General features: G+C 46.2%; 1 protein-coding gene across 14 annotated transcripts in view; it reads left to right on the forward strand.

Moving 5' to 3' along the window:
* The window catches only part of TANGO2 (transport and golgi organization 2 homolog), a 91,143-nt gene that overhangs the window by 28,948 nt on the left and 42,691 nt on the right, over positions 1–19,504 (forward strand). For 11 of the 14 annotated variants that reach the window (XR_008312504.1, XR_008312503.1, XR_008312502.1 and 8 more), the window contains 4 exons: positions 1,717–1,840; positions 9,729–9,817; positions 13,586–13,705; positions 15,374–15,488. Coding sequence is in view for 11 of the 14 variants with exons in the window: in XM_053279984.1 (XP_053135959.1) it covers positions 1,785–1,840; positions 9,729–9,817; positions 13,586–13,705; positions 15,374–15,488 (380 nt within the window). In the remaining 3 variants the exon portion in view is untranslated. Of the gene's footprint in view, positions 1–1,716; positions 1,841–9,728; positions 9,818–13,443; positions 13,490–13,585; positions 13,706–15,373; positions 15,489–19,504 lie in introns of those variants that run through there. The other 3 variants (XM_053279993.1, XM_053279991.1, XM_053279994.1) reach the window with 3 other exon arrangements.

Consider the following 19,504-nt stretch of genomic DNA (forward strand, 5'->3'; position numbering starts at 1 on the left):
AACCTTGGAGAAGTCACTGCCAGTCTATGAAAAAAATACTGAGCTAGATAGACCAATGGTCTGACTCAGTATATGGCAGCTTCCTATATTCTACTGTATGCAAGCATGCAGGTGCTCTTCCCAGAGTGGCTCCATCCCCTAAGAGAGGAATCTCTTCCAGTGCTCACACTTCTAGTCTCCCATTCATATGGAACCAGGGCAGACCCTGCTTAGCAAAGGGGACATGTCATGCTTGCTACCACAAGGGTTGACATTATAAGGAAACAGATTCAGGCTAGTTCCAAGGAAGGATTTCCTGACTGCAAGAGCTGTTGGGTAGCGGACTGATATGCCTTGGGCAGTGGTGGACTCCTTTTTATTTTATTTTTTAAGGTAGAACTCTCAAACTATCCGAGAGTGTTCGGCTCGAGATCATAGTTGGGTTAGGGTTAAGACCGAGCCGAACAGGGGCAGGTTCGGTTTGAGGCTGGCTTGATGTCAAGCCCTCAAACTGGGTGTGTTCGATATCAAGCTGGTTCGAATTCGAACCTGTTCGCACCCCTCTACCGTCCGGTTCTCACATTCTACGGTTCTTTAGTATGGTAATTGGCATTTGGAGGGCGTAGCAGTAGACTTCACTGAGTCCTGGTGAGCGATCGCCTGCCAGACATATGCTGCTTTTGGCAGACGGCGAATCTGAGATTCATATCAGTGCTGCACTCTGCTCTTAAAGGTAGAAGCAAAAGGGTGTGAAGTGCTGCAGAAAATGGCTCCCTTCTGTTGGAATTAAAATGTGGCATATTGTGGGAGGGTTTGGCCAGGCGCCAGGCCACACAGATCTTGAATTAGAAGCGAAACTGGAAGGCTGGAAATTTGGAAGAGATCACTTTATCTCTCACCATGTTCCCGGGCTCATAAAAATAACTTAATTTGTTTTTCAATAAAACCCCTTGGCCATCATTCACTGGGGCAAGGTTAAGTTAATTCTTCAGAGCCATTCAGGTATCGATTGTCTTCTTCTCCAAGCTGCCGCCTCCGTTTTCTGGAGGACCCGTAATACATGCAAGCTGTCCATAGTTGTGAAACATGAGGGAGCCGGCCGGGTTTCTAACGCTCTAATCATTGTTTCAGCTGGAGGGAAGCATAAGGCCATGTTGCCGTTTTATTACCAGATCCGTTCCCAGTGGGGGCGATGCAGAAAATATTTCAAGAGCCTTGCAAAGTTCTGAATCCAGACATGGCTGGAATCCTTAAGCGATGCTGCAAATATTGGAATTCACTTTTTGAATTTGGACCGCACAATTTTGGCCTTCCCGTTGTTTAAATGACAACTCGCATCAGCTCCAGCCACAGTGGCTGCTGTGGAGGAGAGCTGGACCTGTGGCCGCAAGCGTGAATTGTTCCCTTTGCTAAGCAGGGTCTGCCCTGGTTTGCATCTGGATGGGTTTGCATCCAGTTGTCCGGCGACTATTTCCTTCCCCCTCGTCCTGAAATTCTGGATTTCAAATTCCTGTTTAAAACACTGCCCTCTCCAGTGCTGGAGGCCTCCCATTCCAGAGGCGCCTTTCTGCGCGAGGCATCAAGGCAAAAGCCATGGAGGGCGTCCTGTTGTGCTCGGAATGGGACGTGGTTAATGAGAACAGCAGGGACCAGGAACTCCAGTGGAGAATCGAAGGCTGCATTTGTGTACATTGCCAAGTAATATTGGCCCCTTGGTCGCATATGTTTCATTCGCAGGCTCCTGCTGCAGCATGACCTTCCGCTGACCCACTCAGGAAGAACCACGCCTGCCTCATCAGTTACCCATGTGCATCCTCTTCTTTAAGTTTGACCCGCGACCTGTTTCCAAAAATGCTTACAGGTAATTTCAACTCTGGTTATAGTCTCTTATCTAAATGTTTGCCGCCGCCATTGCTGCCATATGAGAAACCATTCACAGGCGTGTTCAACAGTCTGCCTTCTGCAGTGCTGTTCATGACCTTAATCTAGGCTGCTATTTGTCTCTTAAATGAAAAACCAGGGCCATTACAAGGATGCTGGCTTCTCTTTCGGCTGCCTGACACAGAGCAGAATGTCCCCTGTAGAATACTGATGCCAGCACTCTTATCGTTTTCCTTGTTGGGGTGAGATTGAAGCTCTTTTCTCGTCGTCCGTGGTGGATTGACAGGACCCTGTTCACCCACTTCTCCCTGGCTCATCTCTGCTTGCTCTGGTCCCAAGTCTAACGGTCCAACCCAGTGTTTCCTCTAAGGCATGCACGCTTGCGTGCGCTCACATGTTTTTGGCTGTCCACTCAGTTAATTTTAGATCCTGCTCAGGTTGAATCGGGAGGGTCCCGTTCTGAACGCACGAGCGGGCATCACTGTCTTGATCCTGCCGCTCAGAACAAAATTCATTCTGCACACAGATGGGGGAAAATTAGAAAGAACACTGGTCCAACCTATTGTTCTTCATTGTAAAGCCCAGGGGTCAGTGGTGGCTCCCGGAAACCCTAAGTTCAGCCCCCTGGCTAATTGATGATTGGGCCTGTGCAAAGTTTGGGCCAAAGTAGAATCCTCTGCCCTATCCCCCTGGCACCATGTGGAGATAACCATTCTCACCGTGCAGTGCTGCATTTTGTGTGGGGCAGGGGGAGGTTCTTTTACTAAGCCCCCTTGAGCCTTTGAAGGCGTGCATGAAGTCCTGGGAATGTGTAACGCCTCCCAGTGCATTCCTCTAAGAGCTCTTAAGGGAGGACTCTGTCTCTTAAAAGGGTCCTCCTAGCACTGAGAAAAGTGCCGTACTGTGCCGACCTCAACACAGTGAGAAATGGCTCCCACTTTGATGGTTTAGCCTGATATAGTAAATAAAGTGTGCCGTCAAGTCGATTTCGACTCCTGGCGCCCACAGAGCCCTGTGTTTTTCTTTTGGCAGCATACAGGAAGGGTTGACCATTGCCTCCTCCCGCACAGTATGAGATGATGCCTTTCAGCACCTTCCTATATCGCTGCTGCCCGATATAGTACCAGTGGGAATTCAAATCGGCAACCTTCTGCTTGTTAGTCAGGCATTTCCCTGCTGTGCCATTAGGTGGATATATGACACCGATAATACACCTCATGACACCCGAACCATTGTAGAATTTCAGTTTCTAATACGGTGAGATCCTCCCCACTCTTTTTGGCAAGGTGCAGAAGAGGATCGCTAATACTACCCTGAATATTTATATACTACTTCTAATAAAAGTGCTAAAAGTGGTTGCCTGGAAAAATAAATACATGAATGAGATAGTTCCCTGCCGCTGCCAGTCTGTGTAGACCAGGGATTCTCAACGTTGGGTCCCCAGATGTTATTGGACTTCAACTCCCATAATCCCCAACCAAAGGCCACTGGGGCTTGGGATTATGAGAGCTGAAGTCCACTAACATCTGGGGACCCAACATTGAGAATCCCTGGTCTAGACGATACTGAGCTAGATGGACCAAAGGATGACTCAGTAGGGCAGTATCTTGTGTTCCTAGCCCCTGGGTTGTAAGGCAACCATTGTGCTTATTTTTCCACGCGGTTTTCCTGTTCACACAAGGGCATTCTTGATGACAGTTAGGGTTAGGGTTGGGGCTGGGGCAGGGGTGGAACCAAGATAAAACATGTGTATTTAATTCCCATTGCTTGAGATTTGCAGGTCTGGACCTCCAAACTCTTGAAAGAAAGAAAGAGGGGATGGTTCGCTAATAGAATCTGTGGGCTGCATCAGGCTTCTAATTCTGATGCTAATCACTATAGAAACTGCCAGCAGTGCCATAGGAAATTAAGCCATATACTTCTGTACTTGTCTGTACAAATGTATAAAGGTGCAATAAATCTGCAGCCTGAGCTCAGTGTTGTGGTATTGCAGGGCCTTAACAGGCGATGCAAAACTTGCAGAAAATAACTCCCTCAGTAAACTCGGTCTCTTCCGGTTGTTGAGAATGCAAGGTCCTTCAGTATTGGGCAATTGCCATGACTCAACGCCATGCCCGAAAATGCTTCAAAATGATTCCAGATGGTGATAATGGCTTCAGATTTTGAAGCTTTGTGCAACTACCAAATTCCACTTGTGAATGTCGCCCCCCCTCACCCGGCTTCTGGGTGAGTTTGGCATTCTTTGGCTCCCCATTTGATCATGGGTTAACACACTTACTACTACAACAGCAAATATTTATATACTGCTTTTCAACAAAAGTTTCCAAAGCAGTTTACACAGAGAAATAACAAACAAATAAGATGGTTCCCTGTCCCCAAAGGACTCACATTCTAAAAAGAAACAGAAGATAGACACCAGCAACAGTCACTGGAGGCATTCTGTGCTGGGGATGGATAGGGCCAGTTACTCTCCCCCTGCTCAATAAAGAGAATCACCACGTTAAAAGGTGCCTCTTTGCCAAGTTAGCAGAGGAGTTTATTTAGGGTTGCCTTGACAGCCAGCCAAAAACGTGTGCTTACCAGGACCACATTTTGTTCACCACATGGTCTGGGGAGGAGAGCTGGGCTTGTGTTTGCAAGCATGAATTGTCCCCTTGCTAAGCAGGATCCACCTTGGGTTGCATTTGGATGGGAGACTACATGTGAACGTTTTAAAGTATTCCCTTTATGGATGAGGCCGTAGTTCAGTGAAGGAGCATTTGCATGCAGAAGGCCTCAGGTACACCCCCCTGGCACTTCCAGGTAGGGCTGGGAGAGATAGGGCTCTCTTGTCCTTAGAATTCAGGTATGAGTTGTTGCAAGCAAGCTTTTACTGAGTACGCATCTCGTATTGCGCATACCTGTCCCTTACTTCAGAGTGTAAGAGATACCCATAAATCCCCCTTTTTGAAATGCCCACTGCTACTTTTGGTAAATACCGGTTTTAGATTTCAGAGCCATAATCTCGTATTTTAATGGGACCGAATTATATCACAGGAAATGGCTTCAATGAAATGATTTCTTGTTTCCATCTCTCTGCCGCTATATTAAGAAGTTACATAAATCTTGACACAGTTGAGGTTCTGTGGCTATTTTTAGGGTCCTGTATAATTTATTTGGAAAGGATCATTTTGGCTTCGGCTCTCTGATATGGCTGCTTTATAAGATAGACGTCACCTATTCTAATTAGCAGCATGAGCTGAAACTTTGCCGTCCCCCTGAAAATGTAGGCGCTTTTAATTTCTGACTTACATTGGAGCTGGAAAGTGTTCTTGAGTTGAACACCCCAGTTCAGACATAATGGCCGGACTGTTACTTGGTCGCTGGAACCACGTCATGCTCATGTAAGAAGACCCTTGTTGGATCAGACCAAGGCCTTCCTGGCCCAATGAGCCCCCCACCCCAGATGCCTCTAAGAAGCCCACAAGCAGGAGGTGAAGGCATCCACTCAGTAATTTCTACCTCAACCAATGCAGCTAGATATATGAAGGGGGGGAAATAAAAGAGAAAGCAAAATAACCCTGGCATTGAGGTGCAGCTATTGGCAAACCAAGCCGTAATTGAGATTAAAGATACTCTACTGAACATTATACTGGTTTAGATCATTGATTAGAAATGTAAAGCCATTGTCGCTGAAGCCTCCTTTGCCCGTGAATTAGTGTCGGCTTTATAGGCTCTTCTAGATCATCAAAATTACTTCATAATGACCAAATATATTAAAACTAATTGGCTTAAGAAAAGCAGACTGCTGCAGAGGGCACCCTTAAATGTTCCGCTTGGTATTTCCTGAGTCAGTTCTTGCATTGAACCTGGGTACCTTTTAGAAAGTATGCTTCACTGCTCAAGTGCAGAAATGACAGTAATTTGCTCTCATTTGGCATCCAGGTCTTCTGGAACACTGATTTTCTTGTTTAGTGAAAGTTATTAACCTGAAGCTTTCCTACGTGGGGTTGGGAGGAGAGCTGGTCATGTGGTAGCAAGCATGACTGGTCCCCCTTTGCTAAGCAGGGTTTGCCCTGGTTTGCATTTGAATGGGAGACTACATGTGTGAACACTGTAAGATATTCCCCTTTAGGGGATGGGGCCACTCTGGGAAGAGCACCTGCCTGCTTGCATGCAGAGGTTTCCAAGTTCCTTCCCTGGCATCTCCAAGATAGGGCTGAGAGAGACTCCTGTCTTCAGCCTTGGAGAAGCTGCTGCCAGTCTGTGTAGACAATGCTGAGCTAGATAGACCAAGGGTCTGACTCAGCATATGGCAGCTTCCTGTGTTCCTATGTATTCCATACTGGCCAGAAAGACTTCTGTTAAACTTTGATCGTGTGGGTAGAAAATGGGCAATATCCCCCATTTCTTGAGTTGCACCTTACAGCCGTTTGCCGGCTGTAAGGCAAAGGGTGTGTGTCATCCATCTGCCTCTGAGGCCTTCCGGCTCTAGTGGGTGTGACCTTCAACTCCACAGAAAAGCTGCTGACTACATTTTGGGCTACAAAGTCCAGGAGATACTGCCGGTGATAAATGTCCTGCCCCAACTACTACGAGTGGAACTGAATGGCAGTTCCAGGCTAGTGAAAGGTGTCGTGTGCCATCAAGACACTCTGAAACTCCTGGCAACCTCAGAGCCCAGTGGTTGTCTTTGGTAGAATACAGGAGGGGTTTCCCATTGCCATCTCCCGGACAGTGTGAGCATCTTTCAGCCTCTTCCTAGATCGCTGCTGCCCGATAGAGGTGCTCCCCATAGTCTGGGAAATAGACCAGCGGGGACTCGAACCGGCAGCCTCGTGCTTGCTAGTCAAGTCATTTCCCTGCTGTGCCATTAGCTGGATGGATCTCCTGGCTGGAGCCAAGCACTTCTGACCCTTCTTGGCTGTTTCCTGGCTGAGATGCTTCCTCTGTCAGCGAGCGGGCAACAGAAAGAGAGAGGATCCCACTATGTTTGGGCGTGGTCCCGAGTCTGGCACAGGAGTGCTCTTCGCTACCTGGCTCCTGCATCTCTGGAGCTGTTCCTGCTTCCATGGATCGGACTCTCCCATCCCCCCCTCTAAGTCAAGGTCTTGGCTGTTGGTCTAGGCAGTATCATGCCACCGTGCTTGTATGGTGTGGTTCTGGGCTACTATACAGGTGAAACTCGGAAAATTAGAATATCGTGCAAAAGTCCATTAATTTCAGTAATGCAAATTAAAAGGTGAAACTGATATATGAGACAGACTCATTACATGCAAAGCGAGATAAGTCAAGCCTTAATTTGTTATAATTGTGATGATCATGGCGTACAGCTCATGAAAACCCCAAATCCACAATCTCAGAAAATTAGAATATTACATGGAACCAAGAAGACAAGGATTGACGAATAGAACAATATCGGACCTCTGAAAAGTATAAGCATGCATATGTATTCAGTACTTGGTTTGGGCCCCTTTTGCAGCAATTACTGCCTCAGTGCGGCGTGGCATGGATGCTATCAGCCTGTGGCACCGATGAAGTATTATGGAAGACCAGGATGCTTCATTAGCGGCCTTCAGCAATTCTGCATTGTTTGGTCTCATGTCTCTCATCCTTCTCTTGGCAATGCCCCATAGATTCTCTATGGGGTCAGGTAAGGCAAGTTTGCTGGCCAGTCAAGCACAGTACACTGTATACTTTTCAGAGGTCCGATATTGTTCTATTCTTCAATCCTTGTCTTATTGGTTCCATGTAATATTCTAATTTTCTGGGATTGTGGATTTGGGGTTTTCATAAGCTGTACGCCATGATCATCACAATTATAACAAATTAAGGCTTGACTTATCTTGCTTTGCATGTAATGCGTCTGTCTCGTATATCAGTTTCACCTTTTAATTTGCATTACTGAAATTAATGGACTTTTGCACGATATTCTAATTTTCCGAGTTTCACCTGTAGGCTCTACTTTATGGCCTACTTTCGACTGGACTATAGGCTCTACTTTATGGTCATGTATGGCTGCAGTTGGATAGGCGGTGATGTTTCAAGAAGGGACGACTCGGGTTATCGGTTCGCCGTTTCGAGCATGCTCCTAAAAACCAGTTCTGTCCCTACGCTGCTGCTCCTTCTATTCCCGACAGACTAAATTATGCCGGTCGTCAACAACAGTTTCCTAATGAAGAGCGGAAACTATGTTGGTGTCTTTTGTGATATATTTAGAAAGGCACTCTGCTTCTGATTAACTGTTAATTTTAAGAATAAGGAAGATGATGTCCATTTCCGTTAGGCTCGAGGCTTATATCTATATGTATTATTGCATTGCTGTGCAGATTTAGAAGTGGATTTCCAAAGCTGGATATTTAAAAAAAAAAAAAAAGTGAAAAGAACATACAATGGAAACTTCTGTAACTTTGCTCTTTCACTTAGTGAAATTGTTTGGACACAAGCTTTCTGAACTCTTTCAAGCGGCTCCATCAATAACCGTGAGAAACTGGGGGGGATCAGAATGGATTCTAAATGAATGCCCAAAATTCCCCCCTCTGCTTTCATAGCAGAGTGAAACTCTGACCTCAAAGGCCAAAAAGCCAGAAGCATATGGATTGTGTGTTCCTCGGAGGTTTTCCTCCCATACTCACTGCTCTTACGCAAGCGTCTGCTTGATCTCCGAATTCAGAGGCGGCATTTCTGCTTTTCTGGCTTTTTAAACTTTAGGCAGAAATGACCCTTTTTTGTGCCTTCAGACTGTGTACATGTTCAGACATGTATTGATTTGCTACATCGCTGACCTCTCTGAGCTTCTTCCAAGTGCCTATAAATAGATACATCAAAAGGGAAATCGCAAACTTCTAAAAGTCTTCTTTTTCATAAGCAGTGCGAACTTGTGCGGGGTTATCTGCTTGAAGAGCTCATCCCAACTCCCTAATCCTATCCCCTCGCCCAAGAAGTGGTTGAGTTGTCTGTTGGGATTTAAGATGTGATGCAAGAGCAGCCCGCACCGTTTTCCTTCTGAACCGGCCTCCAAGAAACCAACCCAATTATTGTACTAGATGGAGATTTTTCTTTTCAGGGGCATTAATTCAGATTATGAAGGAAAGGGGCCGTGGGAGAATTTGGCATGCTTTAAGATCTGCTTTTGGTTGTGTTTAAATGGCAGAGATGGCAGTTTTAAGCTTGTGTGTGTGTCTCTGTGTGTGTGATAACAATAAGTTGCCAAAAAGCTGGTGCTTGTACAATCACTACAGCAGTGTAACCAACACTGCACAAAATAATTATTTCTTAATTAATTAACTACATTTACATGCCGGCTTTCTGCCAATTCTCTCAAGGCAGTTTGCAGCTTGAAATACTGGCTCGCAGTCTAAGAGATGAACTAGAGAAGGAAATTGAAGAGGAGGAGCGAACAAGCTTATTTAGGTACTGGCTCTGAAATAATGTAATGACCAGGTAGAATGATCTTAAATTTCTTGGCAACCAGGGAAACCTCTATCGTGTCTCCCCTTAGTTGCCTCTTTTCTAAACTAAAAATCCCCAGGTGTTGTAGCCTTGCCTCATAAGGAAGGTGCTCCAGGCCCCTGATCGTCTTGTTTGCCCTCTTCTGCACCTTTCCCAGTTCTGCACCTTTCCCAATGCCCTTTTTGAGATATGGTGACCAGAACTGTACACAGTACTCCAAATGTGGCCACACCATAGATTGAAAGAATGAAACAAGGAATTTTGTAAATGGTGCCATACGATTGTCCTGCAACAATGGAGCACTGGGGGGAATTTCTGCAGACGTCTACTCAATAAGGATAACTTGTGTGCCGGAGAGAATCCTTGAGAAATGACACACAAACGCAGTGAATTCACATGTTCTCCGTCTGTCATACGTACCTGTTCTTGTCCCACAGGCTTATCCTAGCAGCGAATAGAGATGAGTTTTACCACAGACCCTCAAAATCAGCAGACTTCTGGGACAGCAGCAATGAGATCCTCAGTGGTATGTCACTCTTGATGAATATCTCTTCCTAGTTTACTTCTAGTTTTCTCTCCAAGAAACACCTATCAGAATGAGGATCTAAAATCAGTAGGAGAGGCGTCAAAGTTTCGAAGTAGGCTTCAAGGAGTGCTGTCTGGTAATGATGAGTGCTGTTTGCCAACGTTTTGCCACCTTTGGGGTTGTTTATCACAGCTTTTCCCAGTCAAAAATTTGACACCAGAAATTGAATGAATTGAGCCCCAGTTAAATTGTATATCTCTTTCCAAAAGAGATGGATATGTAGTTGTCCTTATGGATGCATCGCTGAAGTATCTGCAGGCAAGAGGGAGGTACCGGCAGTCTCAGGATAACGCGCAGATGTATGAGTTTCAAAAATTGGAAGGAAAGAAAGTTGAGAAAGCCAAAAAACCCTAAAACTTATCCAGTGCAAGCCAATGGAGTGGAATGTTCATGGACTCAGAGGGCAGTTAACAGACAAGCAGGTGGACCGAGTTAATGCAACTTGGTGGCAAAGAGGGGATGGAGGGCTTGAACAAGAAGAGTGAGAAATTTCTTAATTCATAGAATACTCCATCAAGATAACAATCTGCTTCTGAGGGGGAAAGATGCCTAAAACTTTCACAATCTTCAGGCAACACATGCAAACCAGGGATATACAGGAGGACCTTGTTATTAGCAGGTCCAGAACTTGCGGTTTCACGTATCTGTGGTCGGGTAATTAGCACTCAACCTCAGAATACCCAGGAAAATGGGGGGAGGGTTAAACATGCATATCCACGTGTTAGGGTTGGCTGGAAATGACCTTGGAAGTCATTTCTGGCTGCCATTTTGTTTTTGGGAGCCATTTTACAGCTCATTAAAAAAAAAAAAGGGTCAAAACCAGCTATTTTCAGCCAAGGTTTGTAACGGTGGACTACTTGGGAGCATGGAAGGGCACTTTGGGGGGTTATGTGGGAGGGACACCTATTTTTGTCCGATTGGGGGCAGTCTGGGAACCTAACCCCTGGAGTCCCATCTCCCTCACGATTCAGCACCTGCGGATTGGCTATCAGCCCCCCACTTGGCGGAACGGAACCCCCTCAGACAACGGGGTTCTCCTGTACTCCAACATTTTGCTGCTGGTCCAATACTTGTATAAGAGAAAGGGTTTCTTCTCTCCAACAAATGTGGTGTGACAATCCATTTCTCAAGCATTTACACATACCGTTTTGGCAGGGAGACTAGCAAGCAAGCTGTGCTTGGAAACGGTTTGTGTGAACTGGGCTTTCATCTGCCGTCCCACAGGCATTGATCTGTGCCTTTCAAACAGTTAAAGCAACTTCAGACTGAAGGAGAGAGAAAGAGAGATCATTGTGTGTGTTTCATTCCCTTTTTATCAGTTTGCAATTTACTGACCAATAACAACCCCCCCCCCAGCAAAGCGGTAGCATTTTCAGCTTATTAGCAGCCTGCCACTGCCTGCTAACTTCTTTTAAAAGTTTTCTGGGCTGCTGTCTGCGTTCTTCCTTTGTGAAAAACCCAACCCAACCCATCTTTTATCTGTCTAGCTGAACTGAAGTATAGTCTTCGCCACGCACATAAATAAAAATGAGACTCGCATAAGCAAAGGCTTGTTTTAAAAACAACATTCAACTGTGCAAAAGATTTTTCTCTGATGCTTGATGTTGTTCTCATTGGCGGTGAGGATTGGAAGGATAAATCATTCTCTCTGCACTGCAGCTGCTGCTGCTTTTCTGAAAGTCTGGGTCTCCTTGCAAAATCTTGCCCAGATACCCTGCCCCTTTCTCTGCCTCCTTTTATAGATGTGGAGAAGAAAGAGCCACACACCTTGATGCTGAAATCTGAATTTTAACTGCATGCCAGGCCTGTAGCAAACTTGGGGGGGGGGATGCTAAACCCCATCTTTGATGTGTTATTGTCTCTTTAAGCTTTTCTCGGCCTGGTTTTATGAAGCAAGAGTGCCTTGAATTGAAAATAATCTCAAGGGCGTTCGTGGTTTAGGTTTCATTATTGAGTAGCTAAATCCCTTTTGAATTAATCATGCCCTTCTTTCTTGTCTCAAATGAAAGTAGACATAAGTATGAAGCAAGGCACTGAGACATCTTTTTGTGCCTTAACGTTCTTCTCTAGGGGGTCTCCACCAGTCATGTTTGCCGGCAGCAGAGAACACTCGTATGCATGGCTTGAAGCCATTGGCTTCACTTAGTTATGAATACTAGTTTCCCTCTTCGCCTCTGACTAAGAATGGAATTGATAGGAACATAAGCAACTACCTTATACTAAATCAGATCTTTAGTACTGTCAGGCCTGCTCAGCTTTGGCCCCTCAGCTGTTTTTGGACTACAACTTGCATCATCCCGAGCCATAGTGGCCAATAGCCAGGGATTATGGGAATTGTAGGCCAACATCTGCAGGAGGGACAAAGTTGAACAGGCCTGGTAAACACAGACTGGCAGCGGCTCTTGGTGGTTTCAGGTAGGAGTTGCTTCCAGGCCTACCAGGAGATGCCAGGGAGTGAACTTGGGAACTTCTGCATGCAGAAACGTTTCCACAGAGCTATGGCCCCATTCCCAAAGGGGACGGTCTTACCGCATTCGCATGTGGTCTCCCATCCAAATGAAAACCAAGGTGGACCTTGCTTAGCAAAGGGGGCAAGTGGTGCTCGCTACCATCAGACCAGCTCTCCTCCTCACATGATCGCGCTCGTGGGTCATGAGGTTGTGTGAGCTTCTCTTCCCTTCAACAATACCAGTCACTTATGATAAAAAGACGCCATCTGTGATTGGATGGCACACGGTAGGGATTCCGAGCAATGGCCCAATACGACAGTAGATTTCGTCGCACGAAAAAGATTGTCGGATGGGTGGCAGTGGAAAGCGTGAATTCTTTTTTACTGAGAGCTGGACTTGTGGTAGCAAGCATGACTTGTTCCCTTAGCTAAGCAGGGTCTGCCCTGGTTGCATATGAAAGGGAGACTAGAAGTGTGAGCACTGTAAGATTTTCCCCTCGGGATGGAGCCGTTCTGGGAAGAGCATCTAGGTTCCAAGTTCCCTCCCTGGCAGCATCTCCAAGATAGAGCTGAGAGACACTCTTGCCTGCAACCTTGGCGAAGCCACTGCCAGTCTGTGAAGACAATATTGAGCTATATGGACCTGTGGTCTGACTCAGTATATGGCAGCTTCCTATGTTCCTTTGTTCCCTAGCTCTTGCGGTTTGCACCTTTAAAGTAACTATTTGCAGTGCTTTAAAAAGAGACCAGGCAATGATGATGAAGGAAAATTCCACTATCCTCTTCCACCTAGTTGTGTAACCTACATAAGCCCTAAAGGTCACAGGTTTCTGCACCCTGCTGTTACTCTGTCCCGCCTAAGTAGAGATAAACACCTATTGACCATAGCTTGCCCTGCCTGACAAGGCATAAACACAGCTAAAACTGATTGGTGCATTATTGTTTCTGCCTTGTAATTGGTTCACTTTATCTACCAATAGCTAAGCTTTATTCCGCTTATTCTAGCATGATTGGTGTATAGCAAACTTTGGCCTCTGATAGGCTCTCTACTCAATCCTATAGCCTGTAAGCAGTATAAAAGACGCTTGCAAAAGTCTGAGTGTGCTCTTGGAAGAGAGACACCTGGCATGTCGTGATCAATAAAAGCTTGAACCTGATGGATGGTGAGGGCCTCTGCTCATTATACGAACCCAGAATTCCTGGAATTTCTCCATCAATGATCAGTGTTTTTAAAGCGATCTGTTTTACTTCCGTGGCAGGTTTGGATATGGAGGAAGGAAAAGAAGGCGGGACGTGGCTTGGGATCAGCAAGAAAGGCAAAATGGCAGCCCTGACAAACTACATGCAGCCAAAGATCGATAAAAATGCAAAAGGGAGAGGTATGGAGAGCAAATGGGAGGTGAAAGTGGGGTGTACGCGTGCTCAGTAATGTTCTCTCTACTTTTTTTCATGTGTGTGCAGAATGAGTTTTGTTCTGGGCGGCAGTATCAGTGTGCGCACACATATAATCAGAGTGGGACCTTCCTGAGTCAGTCTGAGCAGGATCTAAAATTGACTGAGTAGACATCAAAAAAACGCACACAAAAATTTGTGTGCATGTGCACGCCTTAGAAGGTGCAACTGTGCTCATGTGCCTGAACATTGTGCTTAAATTCCGGGTTGCATAAACGTAAGTGTGCTGTCAAGTCGATTTCGACTCCTGGCGACCACAGAGCCCTGTGGTTGTCTTTGGTAGAATACAAGAGGGGTTTCCCATTGCCTCTTCCCGTGCAGCATGAGATGATGCCTTTCAGCATCTTCCTATGTCACTGCTGCCTGATATAGGTGGTTTCCCATAGTCTGAGAAACATACCAGCGGGGATTCGAACCAACAACCTCTGGCTTGCTAGTCAAGTCATTTCCCCGCTGCGCCATTAGGTGCCCTTAATCAGTCTGGTAGTTGCAGTAAATTGTGCACAAACTATGAACATAGAAAGTTGCCTTATACTGTGTCAGGCACTTGGCTCGTTTGACTCAGTATTGTTCACGTTAGCTGGCCGTGCCTCCCTAGGGTCTCAGAGAAGGGTCGTTCCCAGACCTACCTGGAATTGCTGCCAGGGATTGTACCTCGGAAATGCAAAGCGTATGTTCTGCCACTGAGCTATAGTCCTGAGTTGAGAGGAGAAGATACTTCTATAGCTTGTCCAAGAGCATTTAGTTCTCCAGTTCATCCTTGTTCATCCAGTAACTCTGGATTAATTTCATATATGGATATGTATGATTTGTTTTTATATCAATGTTATTTCCCCTGCTAAGTGAACAAAAGAGGCACCTTTTTCAAGTGGTGATTGTTTAGCAAGGGGAGAGCAACTGGCCCTATCCATCCCCAGCACAGCATCCCTCCAGTGGCTGTTGCTGGTGTCTTATCTTTTATTTCTTTTTTTAGATTGTGAGCCCTTTGCGGGATGGGGAGCCATTTTATTTATTTGAGCCATTTTATTTATTTAGTTATATCTATGTAAACCGCTTTGGGAACTTTTTGGTGAAAAGCGGTATATAAATATACACTGTATTCATATTCGGGTTTCATATATGAATGTGCATGATTTCATAAGCTTTTCATTAACACATTCAAGCCACAAAGTGTGTGTGTGTGTGACCATAACTTTAATATAAGTTTTAATAACGCTTAATGTAAGTTTTAATAAGTTTGCATAACTGGTTCTGCAGCCCTGACTAGTGGAAAACTTAAATCTAAGGATATTGATGGTTGCTAGTTTGCACAGTTACCACTTTGGAGGGGCAAAGGATACTTGAAATGCTCTAAAAAAGAATTCATTGACTAATGCAGCAAAGGTGGCTGATTAACTCTGAGCAATTGCTCAAGCTCCTGTTGCCTGTCGTTGTGTGTTGCCCTTTGCAGCAGCAAAGTCAAGAGCCTATTCACTTCTGCTCCGTAGCCGAGGCAGCCCAGTTTGCTGAAATGTCAGGTTTTCCTCCTAGGAAATCATTCTAGCTGACTCCTAATCTTTTCCTTTCTCCCCGCTCCCATCACTTCTTCTCTGCAGGTGCCCTGGTGACAAACTTTTTGACCACAGATCTGGACAGCTACTCTTACTTGAAGAAAGTGGCTTTAGAAGGACACCTTTACAATGGATTTAATTTAATAGCTGCAGACCTGAAGTAAGTCTAAAAGCACAAGTGAAAAAAGTAAGCAACTTCACACAGTAAAGTGGCAAATGGGGAGAAATGCAGAGACCAGTGGAATGCATATACAGGAGGACTTCGATATCCGCAGATTCATTATCCGCGGATCCGCGGTCGGGTAAAAGACATCCTACCTCAGCATGTGTGTGTGCCAGGGGGAGGAAAAAACCCATGTCAGCCTCCATATATCTGCAGGTCTGGGGTGGCCGGAAATGACTGTGGAGGTCCACCATTTTGTGTTTTGGAGCCTCAAAATGGCTCTGGTTTTTGTTTTGTTTTGATGGCAGTTTTCGGCCAATTTGGAGGCATTCAGGGGCACAGAGAGACTCGGGGAAGCAGATATTTTAAAGATGTTTCCCCCCCCAACCGGGAACCTAACTCCCAATTCCCCATTACCCTAATGCTTCAATATTTGATTGTTTAGTTATTTATTGAAACTTCTTATATACCGCCTCCTCCAAAGATTCTAGGCGGTGATCAGCAGAAATACCAACAAAAATCAATTAAAAATTATTATTAAAGGGCAAATGCCTGGCAAAACAGGTGTACCGTGAGAAGGGCCTTAAAAGCAGCCCGGTAGGAGGCTGAATGAATCGGGGGGGGGGGGAGAGTGTTCCAAAGAAGAGTCGCGGTTCATATTCACGGTTTCCGTATCTGTGATTGTACCATGGAACAAAACCCTTGTGAATATCAAGGTCCTTCTGTAACTGATAGCTCTAGGTGTTGGTAGGGTGGATGTTTAAGGCTCCAGTTCATTCTGTTTTTTCTAGGCAGAGCTTCTGGATTCAGTAGTGAAAACATAACTTTGTAGGTGTACAAGAACCTTTCTGTCTTTTGGTTCCAAAGAATTAGGAACTAGCCTTGATAGTTGTGTGCTTCCATCAGGATCAGAGGCGCCGCGCCCCTGAATGCCAGGTGTTGGAGAACACCGGTGGGAGGGGGAGTTTTCCTCTTCCTTCCCCCCCACCCCACTTGCGGGCTTCCCAGATGCACCTGATTGGTCACTACGTGAAGCAGGACGCTGTACTGATGGGCCTTGGGCCTGATCCAGTAGGGATTTTCTTAAGTTCATTATCTGTCAATTGTAGAATTGTGGATTCCGCCCCCTGCTTTGTTAAATAAAGCAAGAAAATAGAAAGCCATTGTGTGATCAGCTGTAGTCAGAGTGCCAAGTTGTCCTTTTTAGCAACATATTCCAGAGGTCAAGAAATGGACAGGAAAGATAATGCCTCTGGCAGTTCTGCATTTTCTTTGGGAGTGGCAACAGAAGAAACATGAGTGATTTCTGCTCCAGCTTTTGTCCTGCTGATGTGGGGATGGAACATGCCCCACCAGCCCCTCGCGGGAGACCCAGAAGTAGCCACAGAGCTGAAGGTGAATCATTTGTTCTTCCCATGGCACTGCATAGCACCAGCTACAACTAGGGGTGTGCACGGAAACACTCCTGGCGGTCCAGTTCCAGTTCAAACCATGCCACCCAGTCTAACGAACCGGTCGAACTGGGGCGGTTCGACTCCAACCCGGTTCAAGCATGAATCAGTTCGCACGCCCCTAACTACAACCACCAGCCATATTTGTTCCCTGCCCTGAGATCCCAGGATGAAGGGCGGTATAGCAAAGCTAATGAATATATGTCCCCCTTTCCCCAAATCTGTATTCATTTCTCTATTTTGCAGACCGTCCGCATAAAGTAGAAGCACCAACTCTGTTCCATTTATTTGAGAGTAGAGGGCAGGAATATGGATTCCCGTGGACCACTGTGTTGGACTTTGACTAGCAGCAAGGCTGAAGGCCAGATTAGACCCAATGATGGCAGGCCTGATTCTGCACCCAAGGCTGCTTCCGAATAAAGCGATGGGGAGAGATTTGAAGCTGAATTCTCTTCCCCCTTCCCCCCCAGATGCTTTCTGCTCCAACGCCCTGTTTTGATCCAGTCCCCTTTTGAATGGGTGCTCTCAGGTTCATGCAGAAGCTGTCACTTGCCTTGCTGGGTCACCAAGCTGAGGCCGTCACACGCACCTTCCACTTCTTTGCTTTCGGCATCCTGCACTTCCCTGAAATGCTCGATCAGGCTCTGGGCACCACCACAATTCCGGGTCCAGCCACAGCAATGCTTGCTTGATCTTCTTGCGTACTTTTTGAGGGTGGACGTGGAGGTGATCTTTGCTCAGGCAGGTCAGAGGGCAGTCATTGCAACTGAACTTCACCTCTGATCTTCTGCGGAGTGAGGTTTAGCTCAGCTCTGGTGCTGGCAGGATTTTTGTATGCTGTAATAGCTTTCTCTGGGCTGGAAAAGTGCTCAGATTCAAACGCTGTAATGTTCTGTGTCCCCTCCCCTGTAATGTCTCATAACATTATAACAGAGGAAGGGCATCAATATTCCCGCCTCAGAACCATTCTCTGCAGATTTGGTGGGCAATTCTCCTGGGCCATCCTTATTTTCATCTCTCTAAACCAGACCTTTCGCCTGAGGATGGAAGCTGATTTCCCTTTATTTCTCACCTAAAATGTGCTTGGGGAAAGTAAGGGAGGGGGCTGAGAGAACGGAATAAAAATATGGCTGCAGACTTTTTTAACCCCGCTCTTCGGTCAACACCGACTCCAATCAATAAGCCGTAGAAAATCATTAAAAGAGGATTGTGGTATATGGTTTTAATTTGTTCTTTGGGCTTGCTGAGTTGGTTTTTCCAACCTCCTCAGCTGCTGCTTCTTGTTTTCCTCCTGCTGGTCCCAGGGCAGGTGGTCTCTTTGAGGGAAGGAAGAGCCCAATCCGGCTTGAGGAACAGCAGCAGGTGGAGATGGCAATAGTGACAGTCTCTTCCTCAAAATATCCCACCAAGGAAAACGTTTCATGTTCATCTCTAATTTATCCCTGGGAAAGAATGAAATCCCCCTAGCTTATATAGTCTTTGCTTTTAGGACACCTCAATCAGAGTTGCCAGAACCTAAGGATTATACTCGTGGGTCAAATGGGCCGTAAGCCAGAATTTGGCTTTTTAAAAGCCAAATCTGGCCACCTAGCCTCAGATACAGATGTACTGACACAGAATGTTCACGAGTATTCCAGCTGCTCAGGGAACAAAGCTGTCAGAGTGGTTACAGTTCCGTTCCTGTGACGGAAGAGAAGTTGTCAGTTTGTGTGGGATTAGAGTCTCATGTAGGCCCTAGGGACAGAATTAGCTTTGGAGGGGGGAAGATCAGGACTGAGGAGAGGCCCCAGAAGATATGGGAGTTAAGGGACAGGGAGCCCAGAAGCAGAGTAGCTAAAAAAAGGGCTGCAGAGTAAGCTGTGAATGTGAGGAAAAGGAATGACTTGAGGAAAAGGACTGAGGAGAGGAGAGCTGGTCTGGTGGTAGCAAGCCTGACTTGTCCCCATAGCTAAGCAGGGTCCGCCCTGGTTGCATATGAATGGGAGACTTGATGTGTGAGCACTGAAAGAGATTCCCCTTATTAGGGGATGGGGCCACTCTGGGAAGAGCATCTAGGCTCCAAGTTCCCTCCCTGGCAGCATCTCCAAGATCGGGCTAAGAAAGATTCCTGCCTGCTACCTTGGAGAAGCCGCTGCCAGTCTGTGAAGACAATATTGAGCTAGATAGACCAGTGGTCTGACTCCGTACATGGCAGTTTCCTCTGTTCCTATGAGATGGGGAAGTAAGGCACAAAATGACTAACAAGAGGCGTGGGGCTCGAGCTTCGCAGTGCTTTAAGGTCAAAAGAGGGCAGATATCCCGTAGCTGAGGCGTTAAGGAAGGGCGACCACAGCACTCAAGAGGCTGAATGAGACAGAATGACTAAAGGGAAGTGGGGAGGAGGTGAGGGAAGGAAGCACAGCAGCATCCCGGAGTCATTGCAGGCTAATTGTTGAAATCTGCTCTCCTTGGTCGCCAGGTCAGGCAACTAGGGAGAACTTGAATATGAATGAAATGAGAACAGAACCAGTGATGAATTCGGGAGAGCCGCTCCCTGAAAAGGCAGAAGAGCACATCACAGAA

This window comes from Hemicordylus capensis, chromosome 15, assembly GCF_027244095.1.
Source record: "Hemicordylus capensis ecotype Gifberg chromosome 15, rHemCap1.1.pri, whole genome shotgun sequence".
Taxonomy (NCBI): domain Eukaryota; kingdom Metazoa; phylum Chordata; class Lepidosauria; order Squamata; family Cordylidae; genus Hemicordylus; species Hemicordylus capensis.